Source organism: Budorcas taxicolor, chromosome 4 (assembly GCF_023091745.1).
Source record: "Budorcas taxicolor isolate Tak-1 chromosome 4, Takin1.1, whole genome shotgun sequence".
NCBI classification, from domain to species: Eukaryota; Metazoa; Chordata; class Mammalia; order Artiodactyla; family Bovidae; genus Budorcas; species Budorcas taxicolor.
In genome coordinates, this window is record NC_068913.1 from 24756734 (window position 1) to 24781557 (window position 24824).

Consider the following 24824-nt stretch of genomic DNA (forward strand, 5'->3'; position numbering starts at 1 on the left):
TCTTCCATCTAGAGATACCGCTGAATTCTACAGCATTCTCTGTATGTACATGTGGGTTAAGTTGCTTCAGTCATGTCCGACTCTTTGTGACGCTATGGAGCCCGCCAGGCTCCCCTGTCCATGGGATTCTCCATAGGAGAATACTGGAGTGGGTTGCCATGCCCTCCTCCATGGAATCTTCCCAACCCAGGGATTGAACCCACATCCCTTATGTCTCCTGCATTGGCAGGTGGGTTCTTTATCACTAGTGCTACCTGTATGTATCTATCAACTTTATCTTCTCTTTTTGACCATGATTTTTATTGGAAAATCATCTTGAGCCAATTCCTGTGCTAGCCTGTGTTTTCATGAACATTAGGTTAAAGTGCCTGCCTTCAATGTGGGAGACCTGGGTTCGATCCCTGGGTTGGGAAGATCCCCTGGAGGAGGAAATGGTAACCCACTCCAGTATTCTTGCCTGCAAAATCCCATGGACGGAGAAGCCTGGTAGGCTACAGTCCATGGGGTCGCAAAGAGTCGGACACGACTGAGCAACTTCACTTCACTTCATCACATCAGAGAGGTACAATGAACCAATGATGTGTCTGATCAAAATCATTCCAGTTTAGAGGAGGTAACTTCCACGACCAGGAATAATAACATACTTTGTAATCTAAATTCTGTGCTCTTTTTACTATCACACAATTTTTGCATTACATAGAAAAATCCTATGTGATTATCAGACACATGCTATCTTTTTTTTTTTGGCCATGCAACATGTGGGAACCTTAGTTTTTCAACTAGGAATCGAACCTGTGCTCCTTGCATTGGAAGCAGAGTCTTAACCCCTGGACCACCAGGGAAGTCCCATGCTATTTACCTGTTAAATACTAAATTTTTCAAAAACCTCCTACTTCATTTTCCATTTTCTGTAAATCACTTAGTATTTCTCACCTGCCTTCCTAAATTCCAGAGAATTACTGGCCCCTTTATTCTGACATCAGTATTCCTTATGCACTTCAAATGATAATATTGATAGTAAATTCTGATGGGAATAAAAAGCAAAGAAAATGGAATTACTTTAGCTATATCTTCTGCATTATTCAATTTAATCTTTTAACAACGCTGAGAACTAGGAATTCTATTATTATTCTGTAAATGTTTCTGTTGTTTTAAGTGATAAAATGGTGCTGATTTGAAATAATCTGCCCAAAGTTTCAGAGCTGGTAGAAAGCAGAAATAGAATTCACACACTGTGTGCACTTGCTATGACAACATGACGGGCCGATTTCAAATTTCCGCATCATCAGTCTACTTTTTCTTATGTAAGCTCTGTTTAGAGTCTCAACAATTCTTAATGAGGACCAGGAAAACTTGCTTGTATCATTGGAACAATAAAGTTAAAAATCACAGAAATAACTTCAATATGAGTTTTATTACTGTTTATGTGCTAGAGAGCTTGAAACATTCAGAATGAAATTAAAATCATTTCATTGGTACGGAATCATGAACATTTGTCAAGTTGTTTTGTGCAAATTCTCTAGGTTTTCACAGCTGTATAAAAGCTCCCTCAAAGAAATAATTGCAGAATGAATAAAAACAGATGTGGCATTTTTGCATATTATCAATAAAATCTCCTTTTATCTTGCCAGTGTCTTACCATAACTTCATTTATGTCATAATTCTGTATATAACATGCATAAAGAAAGTACATGACATTTGCAGTATATGTAACAAGGTTTTCTGGTTACTTACATTTCTCTACAGATTATCTTTGAGCAGGAGCTAATTCTGTATGTTTTCTAACTAAAACCCAACCTTTCATGATGTACAGTCAAAGCTACACCAAACATTCTTCACTCTATTAAAAATAATTGAATCAGAACATTTAAAGGTATTTTAAATGAATGTGCACTGAACAGTCTCCAACTTGGTTCAGGAAATAGATTTAGGAAAGTTTTTAATACTCTGAAAACTTTAAGAAGAGGAAATTACCTTTGGTTATTTAAAGCTAGAGAAAATGAGGCTTTAGAAATTTAAGACAACGTGCCATCATCAAGCACAGGCAATGAAAGAGTTTTTCTTTTTAAAAAATCACTTAGTGTTTTGCTTTTATAAATTCTGTTTTCACTGTTGGAAATTCAAACACCATAGAGTACTTTTCAGTACTCTTCCTATTTGTGGGACTGAGTTAATTTTGTGTAATATAAAGTTAAAAATGAAATATAATCATTTATAGTATCTGACAATGATTTAAGCCCTCAACATTAGAAATTGAGGATGTTAATATACATGCACAAACTGATTCTATGTGACTTCTGAAAGATTAAACTGCAAGATCTGTGTGGACAGAGCAAGAAATTAAATCAGGATATGAATGAGTGTAGTTTTATTAGGTAAATGTTCCAGCAAAGCCTAATACTATTGCTTTACCTAAAAAGTTAATCACCTCTTACATTATTTTTCCAATTGTTAACCTTCCAAAGAGTAATGTTAGCTTAAATTAACTTGGTATATTGGCTGTATTCACCTAAAAGTTCACACAGAATAATATTTTACAGCTTTTAATTGTTTCAAGTTTGTATAAAGGATTAAATATATTTTAACTTGCATCTATATAACAGACATGATTATTTTATTCTAATCTGAAAACCTAATTATCACCTTCTTATGAAGGACAGGGAACAGCTTTAGAGGCAAATTAATGTATCCTATCAGTGGGACAGTTTGTCACTTTATTAAATAATCATCATCTTGGCAAACTTGGCAAACAAAATTGTAACAAGCTTCATCAAATGAAGAAAAGAGGCTGGACCCCCTCACACTATTAAACATTAAAATTAACTTCCTGCAGGTTTCTAAACAGTTTACTACACTTCCACTGTGTTGGATCATAAAGTAGAAATGAGAATTTTTAACTTCTCTTTATAACATATGAAGCAAACATATTTCACAACAGCTTTTAAAAGTAAACAGATTTCAGCAACTCAACAGATATAGCATGTATTTAATCGAACACAGTTTAAAAGTATGCTTCATGTTACAACAACAAGAAATCAGTGTATGCTGGTAAAGAGGGCATTTAAAAGGGCCAGCATCATTAAATTAATATTATGAAGCAATTACCTAAAATACACAGTTGTCAATAAAGTATATACATTAAAAAGCTTCTCTGAACTTAAAAATGTTTTCCTTATTTTCTTATCTAAATGGAAAATTTAAGAAAATAATAATAAATATATGTAAAATATGAAATTAGCTAAAATGCTTTTTAAAGAAAAATATTATATTTTCTAATATTTAGAAGATAATATTTTTGCAAGATCATTAAATATTCTAAGCCCAGGAGGGGAGGGATGTTGAAAAAAATCTTAGAAATAATTTATGTATTATAGCATAGTAATGCTATTGGTCTTTAATTATCTAAGAATTTTTTTAAGTAATATTTTTTCTTAGAATGCCCTCAGTTCCAATTAGACAATTGCTACAGACATTTGGGCTTTTTTTAATTAGTAACGTTACAATTAAGAAAGTATCAAAACTTTGACATTTAGTTTGCCTTAAGTAACATCCTTTCCACATCAGATTAAATCTGGTCCTGTCTATCAATTGTGATCAAAACCTCCTTAGCTGGTTAGCAGGACTAGGGTACACAAATGTCCTTTGACCTCTCAACACAGATTGCTCAGATTTTGACTTTTTATAACAAACTCTCAAGTGTTCAAATACAACTCAAAGTGCACTTTGCTAAAACAGATGCATATTTACATAAGATAAGGACTACTGGTATAAATATCTACCTTCTGGTACTAACAAAACTCTCTGCAAAACAATTACTTTGCCAGTGAGCTTATTAAGAAAGAACTCCCTGCCTTGATGACAAGGATTGCTGCAATGACTGAGTGTGTGTGGGCCACCGCCCTCTGCTGGTTTGATTTTCAACTTCTTTAAAGAATCATTTCAAGACTTTTTATGATAAGGATGTCCTGTCTTTCTTTCTGGAATTAAGGCTCTATGGAAAGGAAACTATGTAAGAATGTGAACTTCAAACTTAATTCCAGGAGTTCTAACAAAATGAAGTTTTCTGTGAGGGTCACAATAAAGGTAGATTATTAAATTTCTTATCCCAAAACAATTAAAGACAGAACTTAATATGCTAATATTCCAAAATAATGAATAATGCTTCTGAAAAAATAGCCTAAATAAGCAAATAAATTAAAAAATCTACATAAATGCCTCTTCTAAAACTAGTTATTAATAATGTATATAATTGCATATATTACTAGAGTTATATGTAATATAATTTTATCTTATAATATGTGAAAATACATTAATAATTCACTAATGACTTTAAGTCAGTGTCTTCAAAAAGCCACTTATTATAGCAAGTATAGTTCAAAGCATCCAAAGCCAGTCAAATGACAGAGTTATCACTAATCTGGATTTTACCAGTGCTCTACCTTATAGATGATGTGCCAAGAATGGTTCTTTTAATAGCTCCTCATCTCAACCCCAGACGCTTCATAGAATGCCAGGCCAGTAAAAAGGATCTACTGTCCATGGAACTGATCTGGCTTTTCCATAGACAGATATCTCACATTCAACAAGCATAGAATCAAATTCATAATCTTCCTCCCACATACCACCTCTTCTTCCTATATTCGCCTCTTGGTTGGTATTGCTACCATTCTGCCTTCATTCAAATATTTTCATCCCCTATTTCCTTCAAGCCCATATTCACAGCCATGTCAATTACTAAGTCTGATAAATTGGCTCCTTTTCTAAAAATCCATTTCCTTAGTCTATATCCTGTCGTAAACCCTATTATTGTCTCATATTACCTCAAGGACATAAAGTCCCAGTTCCAGTGGCACTATCCAAGTTCTTTGTGATCAGAGTATGATCAACAAATACCCTTCAATTTTTTAATATTTTTTACATTTCAAACTCATCTATCTATCTATCTATCTATCTATCTATCTATCTATCTATCCATTCATCCATCCATCGATCTATCTGAAACTATTTATGGTTCTCACTACATATGGGTGTGCTTTATGCCTCTTTATCTTAACATATGATATTTTTTTCTGTTAACTCCACAATCATCTTTCAGAACTATGGTCAGGAATCACATTTTATACAAAGCCTTCCCTTGTGCTACCACATGAAAATTATCTTCACCTTCATATACTTAGGTATGATGCTGTGATTACTGCATTCATTTCATAGTATGGTAAATATTGTTTCCCATGTGTGTACATAGTTGCTAAGCCATGTCTGACTCTCTGTGATCCCATGGACTGTAGCCCACCAGGCTCCTCTGTCCATGGGATTTTCAAGGCAAGAATATTAGAATGGGTTGCCATGTCCTCCTCCAGGGGATCTTCCTGACCCAGGGATCAAATTTGCAGTCTCCTGCATTGGCAGGGGGATTCTTTACCAGTGAGCCACTTGGGAAGCTGCTACTAAGCCATAGATTCCATGTCACTGGAATGGTATCAAACTCATATCTTACCTTGAGCAATAAAAATATTTTCTGGTTAGTAGATATATACTAAATGACTTCATCAGAACAGAAGGCTTGTAACTTGCTGAATATGTAAATTAAACAAGTTCCTTATAATTCTAACTCTATTTTCCAACAAAGAGTGGGAATAATGATAGCGCCAATGTCATAGGTTTGTGTGCAGATTAAATAAAATAATATAAAAAAACCATTTGGTAGCATAACTAGAACATAGTGGAGCCTTTAAGACATTTGTGATGAGTTTTATTATAGTACATGGTTAGAACAAAATACAACTATCAGATTTGTAACTACTAGGCTATGAGAATATAAGATGGGTACTAATAAATGTGATATTATGTTAAGTGTTCATGGTAATTCATGGTATTCTTAATGAAATAATCTTTCTAATAAATAATGAAAATGAATAAAGAGAAACAATACAGTATTTATTAGACTTTTTATTCTTTTATGCATGTCACATAATTGTTTCAGCTAGTTTGTATATATCTGAATACTGTTTAGATAATACAAAACAGGCTAAAACATCTAGTTTGAAATGTAAAAATACCAATAAATGTAAAGTGACTGAGTATGACTATAACTATAGTTATATTCATAAATTCACAGATTACATGAATTAAAGGACATGAATGTTTCTGTACTTCAAAAGTTATTATCAAAATTCCAAATGACCTTTGTAATTTGAATATGACTTAAAAACTAAAGCAAAATGTATTAAATAAGGGAAAAATGTAATGACAGCAAGATGAAAACATGTAAAAAATACGTGTAAAGAAGTGAGTATGTCTATGTGTAAAAATAATCCAAAACAAATTATGCTGTCACAGTAAATAATGAACTTTTCAGCAAACTAGAAGGGTGACATAAGTGGCATGTGCCCTGCCTAGAGATAAACAGACAAGTAAAGATTTAAAGTTACAAAGCTGATAAATGTGGGACTGACCACTTGTATTATGAACTGGTTTTATTATGTAAGGTTTTTTTCACACTATTAAGTATTTTTGTTACATTATTAAGCACACGTAATAGAAGATGAGGACCACAGAAATTCAGACATAACTGACTTCTGAAACCTGACAAAGTGAACTAAGTATCCTAAGGTCCATGAACAGCCCAACTCACTTTTACAATACATTTAGATTTTGGCAGAGTCTGCTGCTCAACTTCCATTTTCCTTTCTTTCTATGTGTAGCGCTTCCCAGGCTTCAAGTGGGCACCTATCCCCACAGTGGGAGACCACATTTTCCTGAGCTCTTGCCTTTCAGGATGGCTGTTTCAGAATCACACTGTGAGCAGAAGTGACATGTGTGACTTTCAGAGGAGGGACTTGGCGATGATGCTGTAAGCAGTGGACATGGCTATAGAGAAGACTAACTTTTAAGGGTAATAGCCTCTTTCCTTCTTACCTCCAACAGAACCAGACACTTCTCCTAGTAGCATACTGTACTCAATTTTTCAGTTAACTTTAGCGATAGTTTTTACCACATTTTATTGCGATTACATGTTTGGTTTGTCTTCCCCACTGCCCTAGAGGCTTTTCAAGGGCAGGGAGGATATTTCATTATTAACCTCACTTATTTTCCAAGCACTTTTATATTAGAGACCAGGAATAAACATTTCTCTCATGTTACATGACTGAGTGACTAACACACACATTGAATGGAGAGGGTAACATGGAATCATACACATTACCATATGTGAGATAGATGGCTAGTGGGAATTTGCTGTATGACACAGGGAGCTCAGTCCCTCTGCGACAACCTAGAGGGGTAGGATGGGGTGGAGTGGGAGGGAGGTAAAAGAGGGAGCGGACATATGTATACTTATGACTGATTCATGCTGATGTATGGAGGAAATCAACACAATACTGTAAAACAGTTATCCTTCAATTAAAGATAAATTTAAAAAGTAATGGAAAAATATGAAACTGTGTTAAGGGTGTTTGAGTTAAAATTGTGGAACTTTTTAAAATTTGGTAGTAATAGTTTTTTTGCTTTTATCAACAGACTGTAACTGTGTAAATCTTTAATTCTCTACTGAATAAGATATATGAGTATTCTTGGAAATTTAAAACATTCAGCCATAAACTAAGAAGTGATTAATTTTTCAAGAGTCAATATTTGCCTAAAAGAATTATATATATTTGATGTATATACATGGTACACTTCTAACATTTTCGTTATAGGGTAAATCTATTTGTTGATTAGACAGTTTCTTAGAAACTTGTACTCAAGTTTTCTCTCAGCACTTAGAAAAATTTTCAGAGATGAGCCATTGCACACCAAAGACAGAGGAGACAAAGAGAGAGCTGGAAAAAATGAGACCCAAAGAATTCACATTTACTTAATTATTTGAAGATTCACATTTATCTAATTATTTGAGGATCTAGCTATGCTAGGCCCTTTCATCTTTTATAGAATAAAATTATTTTAATGCTGATTGTAACTCCTTTAACGTTTTCAGGCAGCTTAAAAGTAATTTTATAAATGAGCTTAGGACTTGCACAGATATTCAAATACCAATATTCAGCAGCACTATTCACAATAGCTAAAAGGTGAAAAGAACCCAGATGTTCATCAACAAATGAATAAATAAACAAACTGTAGTATATATGTACAATGGAAGATTATTCAGCCTTAAGAAGGAAAGAAATTCTGACTATACCACACTACAAAAAAGTTACAATATGAATTAACCTTGAAGACATCATGTTAAGTGAAAGCAGCCAGTCACAAAAGGACAGATATTATATGGCTCCCCTTACATGCAGGAGTCAGATCAGAAAGACAGAGAGTAGGATGGTGGTTACCAGGGACTGGAGAGAGGGGAGAAAGGGGATTGTTGTTTAAAGGGTACAGAGTGTTACTGAGAAAAAAGAAAAGTTCTGGACATAGATGGTGGTAAGGGCTTCCCTGGTGGCTCAGACAGTAAAGAATCTTCCTACAATGTGGGAGACACAGATTCAATCCTTGGGTCAGGAAGATCCCCTTAAGAAGGGAGGGCTACCTACTCCAGTGTACTTGCCTGGAGAGTTCATGGACAGAGGTGCCTGGTGGGCCCCAGTCCATGGGGTTGCAGAGAGTTGGACACGACTGAGTGACTTCACTTTTTTTTTTTCAGCAGACACTTTACGATCTGAGCCACCAGCTGTACACATAAAAGTAATTAAAGCAGTACAGTTTTGCTGTATGTATTTTACAATTTTAAAAATTAGTTAAAAACACAAAATATAAATCAAATTTTGAAAAAACATTCATCAAAAGAAAATAGACATCTGACTACGACTTTATTTATGCCCTTATGGCAGAAGGTGAAGAAGAACTAAAGGGCCTCTTGATGAAAGTCAAAGAGGAGAGTAAAAAAGTTGGCTTAAGGCTCAACATTCAGAAAACTAAGATCATGGCATCTGGTCCCATCACTTCATGGCAAATAGATGGGGAAATAGTGGAAACAATGGCTGACTTTATTTTTCTGGCTCCAAGATCACTGCAGATAGTGATTGCAGCCATGAAATTAAAAGATGCTTACTCCTTGGAAGGAAAGTTATGACCTACCTAGATAGCATATTCAAAAGCAGAGACATTACTTTGTCAACAAAGGTCCATCTAGTCAAGGCTATGGTTTTTCCTGTGGTCATGTATGGATGTGAGAGTTGGACTGTGAAGAAAGCTGAGCACCAAAGAATTGATGCTTTTGAACTGTGGTGTTGGAGAAGACTCTTGAGAGTCCCTTGGACTGCAAGGAGATCCAACCAGTCCATCCTAAGGGAGATCAGTCCTGGGTGTTCAGTGGAAGGACAGATGTTGAAGCTGAAACTCCAATACCTTGGCCACCTGATGCAAAGAGCTGAGTCATTTGAAAGAACCACAATGCTGGGAGGGATTGAGGGCAGGAGGAGAAGTGGACGACAGAGGATGAGATGGTTGGATGGCATCACTGACTCAATGGACATGGGTTTGGGTGGACTCTGGGAGTTGGTGATGGACAGGGAGGCCTGGTGTGCTGCGGTTCACGGGGTCGCAAAGAGTAGGACTCGACTGAGCAACTGAGCTTAACTGATGACTTTATTAAAAGTCATACAAGTATGTCTACATTAATAGTCTTTATTCAGCATACAAAATTTGTTATGTGTTGTATATGACGAAGCTTACATTAAAAAACTGAAGTCTGAAAACTGAAAATTTGGAATTATGAAACAACCATGACTAGATTAGAGAAATAAAACTAGGAAATTTTAACAACTATAAAGTACATTGGAAATAGCACTCAGTAAGGTCTTCCTTTTTTTTTTTTTTTTTTAATATTTTCATGGCTTAATGCAATTGTCATTCTTTCCCAGGCATGACCAACTCCAACATTAGTTTCCTAAGTACATTGCTCTTTATTGTCAGGTAGCTTTGAAGTGCTATAAAACTACATATTTTAAAATAAAGCTTTTCTGTTGTTTCAGATCACTTCAGAGATTCTGCAATATCAGAATTATGACTACAACAGAAATATCATGCCCTGAGTCCTTCAGGCTTCCACTTTTGATATTCGCAAGCTAGGATTATGAAATTTTAAAATCTGTTCTCAAACATGAACTTCAAGTATTTTGAAATTTAATTACTGAGATTTGTGACCCCTTCTTCCCTAACCTTATCATGAAGTAGTTGCTGTTGTTCAGTCGCTAAGTTGAGTCTAACTCCTTGCGACCGCATGGACTGCAGCGTGCCGGGCTAGCCTGTCGCCACGGTCTCCTAGAGTAGACAATGCACTGAAATACAGTTTGGGGAAGGGAAGAGCCCGGAAGCTAAATCAAACTTCTTCAAGGAATTAAAGACACACCAAAGATTGGTCCTCTTAAAAACATACAAAAAGAAACGCATAAAGTAGTTCAGGAGCCTAAAACCCAGTCAAGTGAAACAAAGAAGCAGTAATTCAGTCAGTATCATTCTAATGAAGAGCAACAGCCAATCTAAAAGGCAGGGAGATGCCAAAACAGCAAAGGACGGAGAAAACGTCAAAAGTCAGGCCAGGAAACGAATCACGGAGCACCTTATAAACTAGTAGGGATTGGAGAAATTAGTGAGCTTGATAAAGGAAGGTGGGCTAACTCTCACCTTCCTTTGAGATCACTCTCAAAGAAGTTTCTGGAAAGACTCTCAGAACTTATTCAGTATTTAATGATAACAAGAGGATCGTTAAAGTAGTTGTTCCTCCTTCAGAAGTTCTGAGATACAAGTCATTTTCCCAATAGAGTTTGGGATAAAGTGCCAGGATTTTCCCCAAATAACAATTTGCTCTTAATAAGTTACAATAGCCTGTTTTCCAAACCAGGTCATCTCAGTTCTGCCTATAGACATGAAATAGTGTCCATGTTATTTATATAACCTATCTAAAGAAGATTATATGTAAAATCTAGCATTCCCTTTGTCACCCTCACCAATCCTTAGCAAATTATAGGCACCTAATAAGCACAGTGAAGATCTGAGTACTTGGGACAGGTTTCAAACTCAGCAACCATGCTTAGCAGTAACTGGTAATAATGAAACACAATTAGCAATAAAACTACTGAAATGTTACCAGATTTAAAGGATCTAGAAAATGAAGAAGGCAGTTGGGAATTCCAAGAGAAGATCTAAGTCAAGAACCAAAAGAAAGTAAGTACCATAGGAACAAGGGCAGGGCATGAAGATAGTGTGGAGACATCATTTACTCCTGACTATGCTTGTGTCTCACGGGCATGAGCTTTGGTTCTCCTATGAAGTGTTTTTGGACAGTAACCATGTCTACTACACGTCTACTACTACTACAAAAGAAAGACAGCAATAGTTACAGAGCAGCCATTCTTTAAGGATTAAAGAAGTTATCATATGATAAACTCAGTTTAATGATGTGAATCCCAAAGGAAATCAACTATAAATATTCACTGGAAAGACTAATGCTGAAGCTGAGGCTCCAACACTTGGCCACCTGATATGAAGAGCCGACTGACTCACTGAAAAAGACCCTGATGCTGGGAAAGATTGAGGGCAGGAGGAGAAAGGGGTGACAGAGAATGAGGTGGTTAGATGGCATCACCAAATCACTGGACTGGAGTTTGAGCAAACTCCAGGAGATAGTGGAGGACAGGGAGGCCTGGCCTGCTGCGTGTGGTCCATGGAGCTGCAGAGTCGGACGTGACTGAGAGACCGAACGGCAGCGACAACAAATGATGTGAAAGTGTTATTTCTAAATAAATAGTAGCTTTTACTAAATGGTATGTTGTGATATTGTTCCCATTAAACTCAGTTGCTTTGAAACAAGACCTTAGTATTCTTCATCACTGAATCCCTTCTGTGAAGGTTACTGAACATATTTCAGTATTCCTCTGCAAAGATATCAATGTCCCCTCCCTTTGAACCTGACTAAGCCTTTGACTACTTCAATCAATAAAAAGTACAGTGAACATGAAACTCTGTGACTTCCAAAACTAAGTGATACAGCTTTTCCCTGTCTTCTCAGGACACTAACTTTTGGAGGCCTGAGGGGCCATGGTAGCAGTCTGGTTGTCCTAGACCACCAGACTCTGAAAATGCCCAGGTCACAGGGAGAAGTCATTCGTAGGTACTGGTGAGAGTTAATTTTATGTGATAATTTGGTCACAGGGTGCTCCAATTAAACATCATGTCTGGGTGTGTTTGTGATAGTGTTTCTGGATGAGACTAGCATGTGAATCTGTGGACTCAGTAAAGTAAGGTATTCTCCCCATTGTGGGTGGGCATTATCCATACTGTGAAGGACCTGAATAGAATAAAAGGCAAAGGAAAGAGGAATTTGCCCTTTTTCCCCTGCCTCACTGACTGAACTGGGACATCTTATCTCATCTTCTCTGGCCTTCAAACTGAGATTATCACCATCTGCTCCTCTGAGCCTTTGGCTCAGACTGAATTACACCACTGTATACCTGGGTCTCCAGATGGCAGAAGGTAAATTCTGGGACTTTTCAGTCACTACAGTCACATGGCTGATACCATATACTGGTTCTGTTTCTATGGAGAACACTGACTAGTAAATGCTTCAGATAAGGTCTCAGGCAACAACCGGCATCACCCACCAGATACCCTCCATTGTTTATTCGCTAAGTCGCGTCCGACTCTTTGTGACCCCATGGACTGCAGCCTACCAGGCTCCTCTGTCCGTGCGATCTCCCAGGCAAGAATACTGCAGTTGGGTTGCCATTTCCTCTGCCAGGGGATCTTGCCAAGTGAAGGACCAAACCTGTGTTTCCTGCATTGGTAGGTGGATTCTTTACTGTTGAGACACCAGGGAAGCTACGATCCCATCTACTAGCTATCAAATCACTTCCAACCAGTGAGTCTTCCCAGCTGAAGATCAAGACGTGGTGAAGCAAAGAAAAGCCATCCCTGCTTCGTCCTGTTTGTACTGCTGACCCATGGAAGCTATGCATATAACAAAACAGTTGTTTTACATTGTCAAGCCCTCGAGTAGTTTATTATTTAGCAATAGTAAAGGAAAGAGATTTTGATATGTGGAAGTGAAAGGCAGCAAAACAGATAACATGTGACAACTGCCTTGGAACTGAAGGTTGAAAAGAACCTGGAAGAGACAGGAGGACACCGACGGCCTTAGGATACTGCCAGTGAGGGCTTCCACCATATAGGAACAATGTTATTGGAAAAGGGAAGAACTTGAACTCCTATGGTGGCAAAGAGCTTGTTATGGAGCAATAGCAAAGAGAATACCTTGGTGATTCTTAGCGTATTTTGGGCTCTTGTAAGTGTTTGCCAAACAAAATCTTAAAAAATACAATAAAGTTACACCATGTTTGCTACTTTCCTTGATAGAAGCTGAGGTGGAGAGGGAGATAACTTCTAAAGAAGTTAAAATTAAAAATTTATAATAAATCAAGGTTTTTTGTACTTCTACTTTCTAAGTCTCCTCAGAAATTTATCCATTAAGGAAATTATTTTTTCTTCATATTTTAGGGCTAATACATGGAATACTGACGGTGACTTAAATAAGATTCCACACTTTGTGAAAATACTGGTCATGTAGAAATACAAAGCAGAAAACACAAACTTCAAGATGCTGCATATCTGAGAATATCATCTTTCTCTCCAAAGAAAAATATATGTGGGAAAACCGTTTCTTTAAAAAAAAGTAAGTCTGCCATTCAAGGTTATCTTTAAGAATTAATTATATTTAGTCAGAAAATAATGCCAAGCATACCCATATAAGAACACGTATTCCAAAAGGAAAAGCATTAGTAACTAATGCTTAGGTGGGGCAAGAAGCAATGGAGAACATCTAATTAGTTCCAATTAGCCATGCAGGAGGATTACTCTCCAGGTAAAATTACCTTATAATGAGGTGATTAACCTCTTTGGAAAGAGTTCAAGATAGACTTACTTTACACTTAATATGTCCCATAAAGAACTGGTACAAAAAGGGTCTTCAAGGATCCACGCCAGGGATAATTTTTAACAGGAATCAATAGATTTTATTTTGCAAGGCCCCAAAATATTTCTATTGTATTATTGATGGAATAAATCCTAAAGCATCTGGATACTATAAATGAGGCATTTAAACTTCATATCAAATTAACTAACTTATCTGGGACTAACTTTATCTATACTAAAGAATGTAGGAATTGAACTCTTAACGAATTACAAATGCAAGCCTCTAGATTACCGATGAACATTAAAGGAAAAAAAAATTCTGTCCTTCACACTGGTCAGTGTTACAAGCTCTTTCCCCAAAATCTTCTGTCCACGGTCTAATTAGTGCAGTGGATCCCCTCAGCCCCTAGAGCACACTTGGTTCTTGTTACAGTTAGACTAATGCTAAACCCGGGAAGAGGCCTGAACACAAAGAAAATAGAAGCTTCAGTGCTTCCAACACTAAAACACTTGGTAAATTGAGGATAGGGTTCTTAGAGCTCTATCTTCAATTCAGAGCTTAAAAAACAGCAGCTTTAACTTATAGCTAGGCTTATCTTTGGCTTTTCTCTTAAAATTGATCATTTATCATGGATTTCTTAAAATTATATGTATGTATATATATGTACACATTTTTATATATATTACATATATATATATGCTGTCAGCTTAAACAAGAAATAATTTAGTGTTTCAATTTGATAATTTTTTTCTGAAAGATTCCATGTACACATAGAATCTATAATAATGAGCAGAAATTCTTTTTAAGTTGCCTTCTGTTTAAATTCTTCCCTGTAAGAAAATACTTTATATCTTTGATTATTTATGTCTTGGATTATTCAGTTGTGGCTTTTCAGACATCATCTCTGAATTAACCACTGTTACTTCACAAATTTAGTTTCTTAATTTGGTATCCTAGGAATTGTGTTTGTGTGTGAGTCAAAAGCTTTGCATAAAACAGTTGCAAATTCATGTAAAGCAAAAACACAAATCCTGAGAATAGAGAGGCAAAATCAAGGAGGAAAAATTTGGAATATTTGCATGGAGATGATACTAATAAAATATCTAAAAGTATCTTGCAAGCAAAAACTAGAAATGTTTCTTCTTTAGCTAAATCAGATAATATATAAGCAACCCTTACAATACTCCTTAGAGCTCAATGTTCACCTTAGCTTGAGAGCCCCATAAATTATCCCTCTGTACTGTTACAATGTCGAATTTTCTCCCAGTTTACATTCTTCTGCAGGACCTAGAACCATTTATGGTTTCTGTATAACCCCAAATTCATTTTCCTCATTTGCCTTAGAGACTTTAAAAATTCAACATCTGGTGCGCTGCCCATTACATGAAAAGAACTACTTATTAAATGTCTACGGAATAGTCAACCAAATCAATAGCAGACACCGATATTTTATCCAACTTCAAGACCATCACTATTCCTTTTGTTACTCCCCTGCAGTGTCAAAAATAAATAAAAAAAAGAGAGAACAGGAATAAGAAAGCTGGAGAAAATGAAGAAAAGACAGTGAGAGGCAAAGATGGAAGAAAAAGTTACTGAATCTTTTCCTGATTTATGCTCCAGTTCTCACTCACTCTATTCCAAAGAGCTATCTTACAAACATGGTTTTGAACAACTCTGATATAAAAGTTAGCATTTCAGTTTAATGGTACCAGGAAATAATGCACAAAGATTCAGGGGAATCGAATCTCTTGTGTCAGTGTTCACAAGGCTTTAACTCGCTTAACCATTTATATTTCCACCTGCTCAGATCAGACACACATTTAATGAGTTTCAACATACAAATGAAACTATATGGATAGGATAGCTTAGTAACTAAATTATTTTAACTTCTATATTACAAATACAGCAATAAGACATATAATTATGAAAAACAGTATGATATGAAAAGCTGAAACTCTCAGAAAATATATATAGCATGTGAAAGTGAAAGTGAAAGTCACTCAGTCGTGTCTGACTCTTTGCGACCCCATGGACTGTCCATGGAATTCTCCAGGCCAGAATACTGGAGTGGGTAGCCTTTCCCTTCTCCAGGGGATCTTCCCAACCCAGGGATCAAACCCAGGTCTCCCACATTGCAGGCAGATTCTTTACCAGCTGAGCCACAAGGGAAGCCCATGTATAGCATAAATGTACCCAAATAAATAAATCTATGCAACACAAATGCACATTTGCATCCCCATGGACTATAGAGCCTGCCAGGGTCCTCTGTCTATGGAATTCTCCAGGCAACAATACTGGAGTGGGCAGCCATTCCCTTTTCCAGGGAATCTGCCTGACCCAGAGATAGAATCTGGGTCTCCTGCATTGCAGGCAGATACTTTACCAACTGAGCCACCAGGGAAGGTGTGTATATATGTACACAAAAGTATAAATCTAAGTTTATATACCTATCTATTTATCTACACAATATATCTTATATGAGGATAATAGTTCAGCAATCTGTAAAAGCTGACCTAATAATGCTTATACAAAAAACGAAAGAAATGTTATTTAAATGATATAATTCAGTAGTCATTCTAAGTGCCAATGAAAAATGAGTAAGTTTTATTTTTAAACATAGATCAAAGTTGGCTAGGTACACAGAAAATAAAGACATAAAAATGCTTTAGGTCATGAGAATCTCATGAGTATATAATTCTGTCTAAAACGTCCCTGTTCAATTTGAAAAATTCTAATGAATACAGCTTCATTCAAAATGCTAAATGACAAATATTCAAAATTTTAATATCAATAATGTCATTTCCCTAGTTGGTTTTTAAAAGATGGTATCATTTACAAATGTGGAAGTTTACAATGAAACATAATCTGTATTTTTAAATAGAAAAAAATGTTTCACTATGCAATAATGAAGTTGTCTTGACTGGTGGATGCGAAAGTGGGGTCAAAGGCCTAAAATAAACTGCCACACAGAATTTGAACATTGCTTGTGAAGCTTTGAATGTTTATTTTATTGAATTCTAAGAATATATTGGGCTTCCCAGGTGGCACTAGTGTTTAATGAATCAGGCTGCCAATGCTGGAGACAAAAGACACATGGGTTCGATCCCTGGGTCAGGACAACCCCCTGAAGAAGGAAATAGCAACCCATTCCAGTATTCTTGCCTGGAAAATTCCATGGGCAGAGGACTCTAGTGGGTTACAGCCAATGAAGTAGCAAAGAATTAGACATGACTAATCAGCTGAGCACACACACACAAGAATATATTATGACTGGTTTTGACTGATAAAAAATATTTGTGTAGTAAAATATCTCTTCAGATTGTTATAACTTAGGCAAGATTTAGTTTATTGTCTTTTACTTAATATCACATGATATACAACTGCAAAATAATTATTGCATATACCTGTGTACAGAGAAGGTAAGACAGAGAGACCTTTTCTATTCACTCTTTAGTTAAACACCATCACAGGGTGCATGCTTCCTCAGTCACGTCAGTCATATCTGACTCTTTGCAACACTATGGACTCTAGTTTGCCAGGCTCCTCTATCCACGGGGATTCTCCAGGCAAGAATACTGGAGTGGGTTGCCATGCCCTCCTCCAGGGGATCTACCCCACCCGAGGATCAAACCCATGTCTCTTATGTCTCCTGCACTGGTAGGCGGGTTCTTTACCAGTAGTGCCACCTGGGAAGCCCAAGGTAATATTAATAACGGAGAATTACATATTGTTAACCTATAAAGTTGATAATACAAGTGTTAAAACAAATCTATAAGTAAGCATATGCTATTAATTAGCAAAGCATTCACAGTGCTCAGGGATTTATATAGTAAAAATGTGTTAACTGCTGGCTGAGGTCCTGGGATATTAAATACATGAATATAGAAAAATCTTATAATACCTAAAAGAATAGTTATTTAGAATCAAGACTCATTGTAGGCATATTTCAACTCTCTTTCCATTATCTTTCTCGGCAATAAGTAGTTATTTCAAAAACAAATGTACCACTTAATAATGTATAATTTAATGAATAAATTTAGTAAATATCTATTGAGTGCTCATTATAGTCCATGCACTACATAGATACTAAAGTCCCAGAGAGAAAGAGTCTCATTCCATGATCTCTCAAAGCCTATCATCAGGGAAAGAAGTCAAGAATCACTCCACAGCGTGAGTGTGTTTTTAAAGGCAGAGGCAAATCTTCTAAATTCATGTTGACTATTAATTTGAGCAATCTGCAGAGCACAAATTCTTTTCAAAATTAGGTTTTATTAATATAGTGGTGGTGGCTTAGTCTCTAAGTCACGTCTTACTCTTGCAACCACAGGGACTGTAGCCCACCAGGCTCCTCTGTCCAAGGGATTCTCCAGGCAAAGAAACTGGAGTGGGTTGCCAATTCCTTCTCCAGGGGATCTTCCTGACCCAGGAATCGAACCCAGGTCTCCTGCATTGCAGGCAGATTCTTTACCAACTGAGCTGTGAGGGAAGCCCCTTGTAAATATGATAACATCAAATTATCAGTCTAGAATACTAATTTTTCAGTTTTGTTTGTTCTCATACATCTAGAAGGCAAAGCTCCTCTGTCATATCTTATATCACTACCTAGATTCTTAGTTAAACTGCATTATTAAAATTTACATACCAATTTAAGTTTTCTACTTACAGATTTCTTCATAAAACAGCAGAAAGTAGGACAGAAATAAGGCTCATACCTCTTGAACAGGGGACTAAGAAAATGATCTTTGTTTCATTCAGGGAGTTAGAGATGAGATACTTTTAAGTGATTAACATGACATAATGAAACAGCATCTTTGTGGAGTACTGCTAGCCCTTGATGTTTGATAGCAGGTTCATTAAGTGTTGTATGTTAGGAATTAGAATTTGTACTCTAAAAACAAGTTATGACTACATTATTAAGAAATTTCTGCAAATAACTAAGGCTTTTTCCATAGTTAGCTGCATTTTGCATATTACTTATAAGTCCTTGTCAGTGTTACACATATTTACACATAGAATTCAACCATTTTCTCCAAATTATTATAACCCTTCATAATTATGTTAATATTTTAGTGTGTTTATGTCTAGTTAATTTTTTTAGGAAAAGTGAAAACTTAAAATTCTTCTTCTAAATAAAATTAGGAAAAGTATAATGAATTTGAATTATGAGCATAAGACATAGTAGCACAGACACTTCAAGAATTATTTTTTCCAGCCTAAAAGAACAGAAATATTTATTTAAATTCAGTTTGATTAAAGACTATCTTAAAGTTTAGAAAGTTGAAAAGCACATTTCCTTTTAACAGTTAACATAGATTTATGTCGAAATTTTGGAAAAAAATGTGATAACCCTCTCAACTAGCACTTGCTTAAGCACCACCAGAAAAATCATTATCTTTCCCAGTTCTTTCAATTTCTGTCATAAGAAGCATAGAGAACAGAACTATATATTTTGGTAATTAATTTCCTTAAGATAATGTTAGAAACATCATGTTCTTTAAAATATAAATGAATTTCAAGGTGAGCATGCTAGAGGATAATATTAATGGCGTATGATTTATTGTGACAAGAGATCTGATCTGAAACATCATTATTAGGAGTACTTAAAAAAATCCATTTGCAAATTCCTGAACATATGAAAGTGCTCTAGCTGAACCTGTATCAATGTTGAAATCTAGAAAGTTGTCCTTGTGAGTATGAAAGTGCTTGTGCACACTATCTGGCCTTCCTCCTCATATAAATTTATTAGAATATTTTCATATTCTGAATATGCTGCATTGTAGTGCAGGGAATTACATAAATGCTCATAACACTGAGTGAAGACAATCTACAAAAGTACAGACTCAATAAATATGGATAGTTAACTTGGCAATATATATAATTTTAGGGCTGACTGTTACCTAAAAAAAATAGTCAGCGATAATTCACTGAGCAACTACTGATATAGCTGGCAGTCTTTGAACTCATACTAGAAACATGTGAGCTGTGTCAATATAGAAGGGATTTTCTATGTTATTACCGTTCCAAATGAAATACTCCCTTTATATAAGCGAGAGTTACTTTTGACTTAAATTTACACTTAAACGTTTCAGTAAGATGCAATTTTACATCTTCTAATTTGGGATACATAAACACATTGTAGTCAATGACATCTAACCACATGTTAGGCAGTGAGCAATGTCATAGATTAGTACTGCAGTTAATAATAAAAAACCTAAATAGACATATATGAATAATAGAAGTCTTCATTATTAAAATAATTAAAATTATTCTGGAGAACAGAATTGATTAGCTTTGAAGGAGCATTATAAATACTGGCATTCTAATAAAGGCCATCAAACTTGAGCATCTCATATATCGATACACTGCTCTGTACTCTTCTCCTTTCTGCCTCCCCATCGCACATGTCTCTCTTTCTGTTTCTCTGGTTTTCTCCACTCTCTCCCTCATCCTATCTCTGTTGAATAAGTTTGGAACAAAAATTTCCCCCTGTAAGCATATTTTAATGCATTGATGGGCTTTTAAATTGTAAATCTCCTATAGGGGTGCACTGCATGCAGCATTTCTCAAATAGCATCTTTTTGGCTTGAAACCTATTTTAATATATGAATATCAACACATGAAAGACTCATAGAATGGCACTGGGGAAAGCATAAGAGAGTTGATTCTATAATATGGCTTTATGTGCATTAACAAATGTGTTCATTTCCAGTATATTCAAGGTGGATCATCAAGTGCTAAAATACTTACAAGGTAAATCTAATTTTATTGTTACATCATTTTTACATAAATTTCATGAAATAAAATCAAATCTTGTAAAATGAAAATGTATAGTCTAGATATAAAGAAAAATGGTGTAAAGTTTTTAAGAAATTACTTTTGACTTAATTTTGTAATATAGATGGCATAAAATTAAAATACTGCAATAAAAATTCAGTATCCATCCCATCCATTTCTTTCCCTTTTCTAGAAGAAACCAAAGTTAAAAGATTTTTGCAAATCTTTCTAAAGATAATATATGCACATATATATATATTTATTACATACTTTTTTCCATTTTCCTTAAGACAAAATCATAGATGCTTGAACTATGAAAGAAAAAGTAAACCATAGCATCATGATTTATCATCTGTAGGGTAGGAAGATCTCAAGGTGATACCTGGAGTACATTTTAGAAATACATTTTCATATGTCTTGCTAAAACATTTAAATAGATCAATATAATGAAAAATTAGGTAGGATCTTCCATGAAACTATTTAATATGATAATTCTTATATAAAGAAGTACACTAAAGTCTATTGTTAAAACATCTAAAATAGATTTAAAATACATTCATTTATTATGGAATCACATGGAAGAAAATTATGTCAATCTCCTAGTGTATAACAAAACTGAAATAAACAGAAGAATTTCCAGTAGTTCTAAGTGTTCTATAACACTCATGGTATAATGTCAACCTAGCCAAATAGAGAGATCCCAGGGCCTTTGACTTTGAACATTAATATATAAATCACTTAAATATGTATATATAAATGTTGACTATTATTTTGTAACTGGGAAATGAACAAAGTAGAAATGGGTATAATTAAACAAAATACCCTTCTGCCCAAAATTTCCTGGGTAGTGGGATGGAGATGGCCATATTTCCTTCTAGAAATGGGGAAGATAACAAAGCCAATCTTTCTCAATTTCCCTGAAGATCAGCAAAAGTCGGTATCTACATTTCTGAGGAAATAATGTCTGTGTATTGTTACAGCAGCAAAACTAATTTTGGCTTTCAAGGGCTTTTGCTTTGAAGAGAAAGTCTTTAACAGTAGTTTTTGTCAGCACTTATATTTCTCTGGTTTATTTTCCATTTAGCTGAAGCCAATACAGGACTGATAGTACAAAAATTAGAGGTCTTATATGATACCTATGGAATGTACAGTTACTCAGCATGACCAAATCAGAGCCTCGTGTTTCTCCTTCAGATTTAGGATGATCACCCCTCACATACTGGGCCATGTAAAGGCTTCCAGTGTATCCTAATAACTACTTTCACCTTATACTTGATATATTTTTTCTCAGTATGAAAATGAACCAAAGATGACCACATTGTATTCCCTATTATAACCTCCCTAAAATTTAGCAAGGAAAATTACATATGTTTACATTTATGTCTTAATACTTATACACATGCCAAGCCCTATTCAGTCATTTATATGTTAAATGTTTTATATCATACAGTGACCCTTTTTATGACACAGTCCATCAACAGCAACCATAATTATAATGAATCATTTTTTCATCTTACCTACTATTGAATTTTTCTGGGTGTTTCTCTCTCATGATATGGAATCTGTGTGCAATGGAAGCATCCTAAGGAGAGAAAGAGAAACAAAAGACAGGACAGTTTATGATCCTAATATCTTGTGGAAACAATTAAAAGAGAAAAACTTAATTAATAATATTTTAAATTAACCTTTCCTAAAAAATACCATTGTCAAGAAGATATTGTGTAATCAGGCAGAAATGAGTAATACACATAAATTCTGCACAAGTATGAATTAGTCACTATTGGTTACTTTTCATATTTACTTCAAGGAATTAATTCCTATATAATGCATACACCTCCTCTACATGCCTTTGGTCTATGCTTAAAGAATGTTTAAAATAGTTCATATGTACATAAATGTCAAAAAATACTTAAAATTCTTGTTATACAAAAGCTAGAAAGATGGTGTAAGTGGAGAAATGATCGAGTGGAGAAGCTCCTAGTCTCGTCTTTTGAGATCAATTATGGGTAAAAATATAACGTGAGTGTTTCTATTTAGTAAAGATAAGTTTAATACATGACTTCAAAGTTTGCTAAGAATGTATTGGATATGTAGTTATTAACTGCTCATTTCACAAGCTACTTTCTGACTTATCTTGCTTACCAGAGAAAAATAACAAAGGGGAAATTTATTTCTGGAAAATTGGTGACAAGTGTAACTAAACTCTGAGATCCCAAATATACCAGTTCCACACCCCAGTGGATATTTCTTCCATTTAGGAAATGCATTCAGAGTTTCTATGACACAGAATCACACAATATGTGAGACTGGTGGAATATTGTGATTCATGCTTCTCAACTTGCTGTTCTTTCTGACTTTTAATAGTTGTCTCTGTTATTCTAAGCAAGGAGATATTTTCCCTTTCTCCATCGACACATGATTAATCACTCCAATGAGAAACTAATATATTTACCAGTCATCTCAGAAGAAATGGGGCAATTTTGGTGAATAACTGTTAATTTTGTTTCCTAGTAGGGATAAAAGAAAAAGATAAACCAAACAGAAAGGAAATAAAGAAGCTGTGTATTTGAAAGAATCCTGAAAACACTAATCAAGGATTAAAAGTCTAATGAATGAAATGAAAAGGCTAATGTGCTTACTCATGCATAACAAAGCATTAGGCACAAGAGAGGGACCAATGCCCTCTGCAGATGGCAGACAGAGCGCTGCTTTCCCCCAAGATAGAGATGTGATAGAACTCTAAATGTTTGTGTATATTTTATCCTCTAAAAAATTGTTGAGTAATTGAATTAATCCACAAGGGTAAAGGACACAAAGGTATAGACAGATGTGTACTGAAACAACACTTGTACAATAAAAGTTATTGAAAAATTCTATGTTTTGATATTCTGATATAATTTTGTTATACATACATGGTCAATTTCCTGGTTTACTAAGTATGAATATCAAGGTGTTTACTCTTATTAGTCCAGTAGCTTTAAAACTTAAAGTTTCTTCCTTTTAAAAAAATTTTCACTAATAACTCATAAAAATACATTTTAAATAAAGCAAAGTTCTGTTGCTATGGTATGAAATTATAGGAAAAATCTGAGTTGGGCTATTTATGGTGTATTATACAGCATTATCATTAATTAAATTTTAAAAATCATTTATTTTGATTTTATCCCTAATCTGGTTCAAAATTGATTTGGAATACCTTATTATGTAGTTAAATGCCTTCATCCAATAAACTATTTAAACAAACATAAAGAAACATGAATCAAGTACTAAGAATGAATGGTCAAATTAGTTATCCACAGGGATATGATCAGTGAATTTACCTCTGCTTGAATTATTTGTTTCTAAGTTATAGTAGTGAAACTTTTAAAAGTGGATTGTTTCACAAGCATATATTTTTGCAATAATAGGTCTCTTCCTTTCCAAAACAACATAAATAGGACAGATGGAGGGAGAGGGGGAGGAGAAGAGAAGAGAAAGGAGAGGATCGAATCAAAAGACCATTTATGTAGACTGGACTATAACTGACTAAACTCCTAGAAATACAGAACAACACACAGCCAAAGATAAACTTAGCCTTAGCTCCTCTATTTCCAAGACACTCAGGCAATGAATCATGTAGGAAAGAGAGGAGGGAAATAAAAGCTAGTGAAGAACACTGGCATGCCTTTTCCTTGTGTTGAATGGGTCCCACCACAAAGAGAGAGCTGGCATTGCTGACTAAAGGATGGATAAGGGACAATGACAGCAGGTGTTCATTTGGATGAAAATTCAGACTAAATTCCCATGGGATCCTGTCCCTTTGGCATAACCCCAAGAGACTTCAAAGAGAACTGCCAAACCCTGCAAACTTACCCAGCAGCCATATTTCAGGGACACTAAAGGTTCTCTAAGAAGACCAAATAATAAAACACCGGCTTCCCAAGTGGCACAGTGGTAGAGAACCTGCCTGCCAATGCAGGAGATGTAAGAAACATGGGTCTCATCCCTGGGTCAGAAAGATTCCTTGGAGGAGGAAATAGCAACTCACTCCAGTATTCTTGTTTGGAAAATTCCATGGACAGAAGAGCCAGATGGGCTATAATCGATGGGTTCACAAAAGAGCTGAACACTACTGAGTGTGCACACACACACAGTGTTGGTTTTTTACATGAAC

At 35.3% G+C, this 24824-nt stretch overlaps 1 protein-coding gene across 1 annotated transcript in view; it reads right to left on the reverse strand.

Moving 5' to 3' along the window:
* The window catches only part of DGKB (diacylglycerol kinase beta), a 796797-nt gene that overhangs the window by 368471 nt on the left and 403502 nt on the right, over nucleotides 1–24824 (reverse strand). Inside the window, exon 20 of the mRNA XM_052638442.1 lies at nucleotides 22189–22253. Within this exon, the coding sequence (XP_052494402.1) occupies nucleotides 22189–22253 (65 nt within the window). The remainder of the gene's footprint in view (nucleotides 1–22188; nucleotides 22254–24824) is intronic.